Here is a 5,766-nt window from a genome sequence, read left to right as displayed (position 1 = left end):
AGTTCACTTTGAATATAAGAAACTGCTGGTGACCAAATCCAGTTTCGAAACCTTAGTTCACTTTGAATATAAGAAATTGCTGGTGATCAATTCCAGTTTTGAAACCTTAGTTCACTTTTAATACAGGAAACTGCTGGTGATGAAATCCAGTTTCGAAACCTTAGTTCACTTTGAATATAAGAAACTGCTGGTGATGAAATCCAGTTTTGAAACCTTAGTTCACTTTGAAGATAAGAAACTGCTGGTGATGAAATCCAGTTTTGAAACTTTAGTTCACTTTGAATACAGGAAACTGCTGGTGATCAAATCCAGATATGAAACTTTGAATTCAAACAAAATCAAGTTACCTCAGAATGATCTCAGAACAAAATAACTTTTAGCGACGTGGTGTAAAGTCTGATAATGTTGTATCTATATAAATATAATAGTACTCTCTGTTGTATGTCCATGTAACTACTTCGCAGAGTGTGGATGGATCTTTACCAAAATTGATATGGAGGTTCATGAAGTCCATAATGGGGTACATACAAAATTTTAGTTTTGCGGTTTTGATGAGAGTTTTGCGTTTTTTACCACTACTTCACCCCTGTTGATGGACCTTCACCAAATGTGGCATGAAGGTTTGTTGGGTCCATGCAGAAATACATGCAAATTTTCGGTTTCATATTTTGTGTTTTACAATTTTTATAGGCGTTTTTGCGTTTTCTACAATTACATATAAGGGAAGCAAATTTTCAGTCCTAAGATAACCTTTCATTAAGCATGAATTTACATAACTTCCGTCCAGGGGACGAGTACTCTAGCTAGTTTCAAATGTGATAAGATTAATATAGCTTCAAACAGTGTTTATTAAAACTTGAAATATTGAATACGGTTGAATATTTATTTATATTCAAATAAATAACATGTCAGACAGTTCCGAAAGATACCAAAAAAATTGAAGTATGTATCTATTTTCCTATTGATATCACGACCTGGTAGTTAGGACACTCGAATCCTACCACCGAACATGCTCACCCTTTCAGCAGTGGGGGGCATTAATGTATGACGGTCAATCGCACTATTCGTTGGTGGTGATGAGTTGCTGCCTTCCCAATAGTTGAATTTCGCGTAAAGCTACTCGATGGCTACCTGCGCTAGCCGTCATTAATTTTGAAGTTATAGACTAGAGGGAAGACAACTAGTCAACACTCCCCACGGTCAAGTCTTGGGCTACTCTTTACCAACGACCAGTGGGATTAAACGTAATATTATAAACGGGGTTGGATCCCGCGGTTCACAGAATGCGAGTCAAAAGCCTTAACCACCTGCCCATGCAAGGCCTAGGTGTCTGCTGTCGTTGTTTGAAGTTAAGCACAAAGCTACACCATGGGCTATCTCTGTTCTGCCCAATGCGAGTATCGAAACCCGGTTTCTAGCGTTGTAAGTCCGCAGACTTAGGTGTCTACCATTAGTGATCCTCCGTGCTTATTGGTTCTCATAAGTGTGAAGTCTATTAAAATTAAAAACGTGCTCGCTGTTTGAAATCGCTGGAAATAAATGACATTTTAGCTAGTTAAGAAAATTTTCCCATTATTAAAAAATATTTCTATTAGTTAAGTTCAAAGAGTTAAAAACAATTTTAAACCGTCAAAAATAACAAGTTCAAGGTATACTCATCTGATGAAAATATTGTTACAAGAAGAGATATAGAAAAAAGAAGAACAAAGTTAGCAGTTTACTACATTATGACTGTCGTGATACCCTGGGGGTTAACTGAAGTACTACTACTACTCATGGTATGTTATTGTAAATAGTAACCTTCCTTGACTTCAAGTAAAACATCGAAAGTAATATACAGAAATAATCAAAGGTTAGGCTTCACTGAAGTAATAGAAATGCTTCTTGTGTTATATATTTCAACTGGTATTTCGAAAGTTAATTATTCATCATTTTTCGGAGTTTTAATTGTAAGGAATATCTGTTACCGTTAAACTTAATTTTCAAGTAACATGTATAGACAGATATTTAGGACGGACCACGGCTGAGCTTATTCAGCTTGATTTCTAGTTATCTTTATGAACTGCCAACGGCTAACTTAGATTTATAGTAGACGGGTAGTTTAAGCAGTAAAAAAAGAAAAATAAGTGATTTACTGGCAGTAGCTATGGAGAACGCTCACTCGACGTGCGAGCGGTGCGGGATTAGGTTTAGGTAAATGCAGAAAAATATTAATTGCAACAGTTTCTGAATAAGTCAAGCATTTCAATTATCGAGCGTCGAATGGTGCTGCTCTTAGACTTTGTTTAACGTAGGAATTGCTAATTGACTATACAGAACGTTTCTCAAGTCACGTAATTTATTTGTTAAATATTTAAAAGACGTAAAGTAGTCATCCATTAATTGCTATTTATTTTTTATATTTTATTGTTCAAGTATAATTTGTTACTTTCATTTTTTAACAACGGCAGGTTTCTCTTTACTTAAAAAAAAAACGTGTAACAGTATTGTCTTGCTTTTAAGGAACGAAGTAAGTTGTACCATTTTAATCTGTACTGGTCTAGTGGGAATATTTTTACATGTGATTTCACATATTATTGATTTACAAATAGAAAAACAATTATAAAGTCAAACATTCCAAGTACATCAGTTGCTTGGAATTAACTACTTAACACAGAAATTATGTATAAGTTGTAAGAACCAGAACGTGTTTAAATATCTGTACTTTAATTATGTGTAAACAGTAACGTTTTAGATCTCGTACTTACGTTGGAATCATACAAATCATCCACTCGTAGTTGAAAGAACAGTCCTGCAAAGAGGGCCGCGTATTTAGCTGTATAGCTGGCGAGAAATATGACGCTGAAGCAACCCCACACATTAATAAGTACTTTATTGGGCCAGGATTTGGGAGCTTTAAAGGCCACGAGGTGGCTAAAGAGTAAGGACCACATGACCCAAAGAGCTGAGGCTAAACTGAAATTCTTGATACGTTGTCTGCCCCATGGGTTCAGACCGAACGGGCTTACCCACTCATAGACAGCGGCAACGATAGCGGTAACATTTAGGCTAATAAATATAGCGACCCAAAGTTGGATACTAAAAGGCTCCAAAAAGGCAGACAGTGGAACTGCATGCAATTTAGAGGGTGCCAGACATGACACTCCCGAGTGGAAATAAGGGACGGAGAAGTCCACATCCTGAATAGTGAGACTGTTGACGCTGTACGATGAAAAGGTGAGGTGGGCAGCACCACTAATCAAGTCCGCTGTGATTCCGTTCCATCCCTTCCCTCGATTGGTGCCAAACATTCCATCAGATACTAAATATAAGTCGTAGTCGAAGTGCAAATCACGAGCTATGTCGGTTAGCAGGTCTATAGTAATTCCTGCACAACAGGTGATGTTGTATCGGATCCCTTCAGATTTACCTTGAGCGTAGTCGGCGAAGATTGCTATCAGTTCTTCTTTGCGATTGGTGGTCACCTGCAAGCACGGTGTTCCCATTAGACAACTGCCACTGCTTACCCTCGTAGACTCCTGAACAAAGGGTGGGGCAAAGGCGGTGACCACCCGGAACCGTTGCTTTCCTAGAGGCCAAGAAGTTGTTCTCTGTGCTCCTAGCCAAAGGACGGTATCTAGACGGACGGATGAAGCACTCACATTTCCAAGAACTTTCCACCCACCCATAGAATGTGCTAGATTCAGTATGTCAAACACTGGAAATATGTTTGAGCTGAAGCTGTTTGTGTTGCTTTGTAAAAAATTCTTAGAAGTTAATTCACGTTTCAGAGACCTGTAGAAAATAAAATGCATAAACATAATAAACAGTATCAGTTCATGACGAAAAATACTTGGGTAAACATATATAATTTTTGTAAAAACACATATGGACAAAAAAAAACCCTTCAAAACTTGAACTTTATGTCTCACTAATACATTTTCAAAAGCCTTTTAAAAATATGTTAATTTAGTAAAATAATAAACACTTCAACAATTCTGGTGATTACTTGAGTGAAAATTTTGAAAAGTGCACAAAAGGTACAGTCGGAGAAATATGCAAGCATAGGTTATACAGAATGATTATGTTTATCCGATCTCACCTGGTTGTACAACGCTATTTTATGTATTCTCTTTTGTTTATAAAGCTATAATTTCATGTATCTTGTTTGCTTCTAAAGCTATAAATGTCTTATCCGATGATGAGTTATTCAGCCATGATTTTAGCTATTTTATCTTGTTATATTGCCACAGTGTCACCATATTCTGGTTACACGGCTATGATGTTATCTATCTAAAACGGTTACAATGTCATACATTTATTTTCTTCTGAATATACAACTATGATCTATAGTCTATCTTATGTGATGATAACTGTACAATGTTGTCCTATTCCAGTTATAGTGTGTCCGCCAATGGATGGGATAGCGGTAAGTCTTCAGATTTACAATGATAAAATCAGGGGTTCACAGTAAATAGCCCGATGTGGCTTTGCTATAAAACACTCACGCACCTTTCAGTTATAGTGTTACAAGTTAATCGTAATTTATAAGAACAATGTTTTAGATCTTCTGTTGTCTTTGAAACTGCGTTTTCCACCACCACTTTGCAAAGAAAAAAAGAGAGATAGAGTTTTGAAGAGTTTTTGTGCATCAATGATTGGTTCTTCTTCATATTCATAAACCGTAGACCCCATGCATGATACTTAACTATTTTAATAACATAATATAGTTTTTATATAGTTATTAAAGTTTGACAATTGAATTTAAAATTACTCTTGTTACGAATTCTCCAACAACCCTGTGAGATGCTCCTAAAACGTGGTCGATCTCAGATCAATTAATTTCAACTTAGAAAACTCTTCTCAGTAAATACAAGTCAGTGAATAGTGCCATAGCGCTATATGCATGATTTTATTAGTTCATTGTTCTGAATTGTTTTACTGTCATACATATATTCAGGACTTGAGAGTGATATTGACAAAATAATTCAAAATAGCCAATCTGGTAGATGATGCCTCAAAAATATAATACATTCTTTGAAGAAAACCGAAAGATTGCTTTTGGACAGTTACGAGAATTTGCAGCAGTACATAGTGCAAAGAGTGGCAGCCACAAGGGACAACAAACAAATAACATAGTTACAAGAATTTTCAGCACCACACAGTACATAGTGCAATAAGTGTAACCAATGAATAATTACCCGAAAAGCTTGGTTTCTCTCTGTCAAATGCATAATTATTGCAGTTGCCATATTAACTGCTGCAGCTCAATGTTTATTAAAGTTTAAGCTGTATTAAGTACTATAGAATTCATTTTTAACTAGAATTCTAATTCCTCCCATATCATAAGGCAGTACATACGTAAGTTGTTTGGTTTAATTTCACGCAAAGCTACACGAGGACCTATGCGCTAATAGTCTACCTGTGAAGTGCTTGTTTGTTTATTGTTAAGCGCGAAGCTATGAAATGGGTTATTTGTGTTGTTCCCACCGCAGGTAGCAAAAACCATTTTTAAAGTTATAATAATGGCTGGAGACGGCTTGAATGGGTAATGAAGAAAAACTTTAATATAACAGCAAATGTACAACGTTTCGACAAGGTTTTGTCATCATCAGGTACAAGTAATTTACACTGACACGGATATATATATACAGTAATGAACAAAGAAGTCACATGACCGGAACTGTTGTGAAACTTAGAACTTCTAAGTGAACTTCTAAGTTTCACAACAGTTCCGGTCATGTGACTTCTTTGTTCATTACTGTATATATATATATATATATATAC

At 36.1% G+C, this 5,766-nt stretch overlaps 1 protein-coding gene across 1 annotated transcript in view; it reads right to left on the bottom strand.

Moving 5' to 3' along the window:
- LOC106470211 (glutamate receptor ionotropic, NMDA 3A-like) overlaps window positions 1-5,766 on the bottom strand; it is an 85,338-nt gene that overhangs the window by 25,836 nt on the left and 53,736 nt on the right. Inside the window, exon 3 of the mRNA XM_013930751.2 lies at window positions 2,748-3,774. Coding sequence (XP_013786205.2) covers window positions 2,748-3,774 — 1,027 coding nt within the window. The remainder of the gene's footprint in view (window positions 1-2,747; window positions 3,775-5,766) is intronic.

Source organism: Limulus polyphemus, unplaced genomic scaffold, assembly GCF_000517525.1.
Source record: "Limulus polyphemus unplaced genomic scaffold, Limulus_polyphemus-2.1.2 Scaffold3881, whole genome shotgun sequence".
Lineage (NCBI taxonomy): Eukaryota > Metazoa > Arthropoda > Merostomata > Xiphosura > Limulidae > Limulus > Limulus polyphemus.
This window is presented reverse-complemented; position numbering and strand designations above follow the sequence as displayed.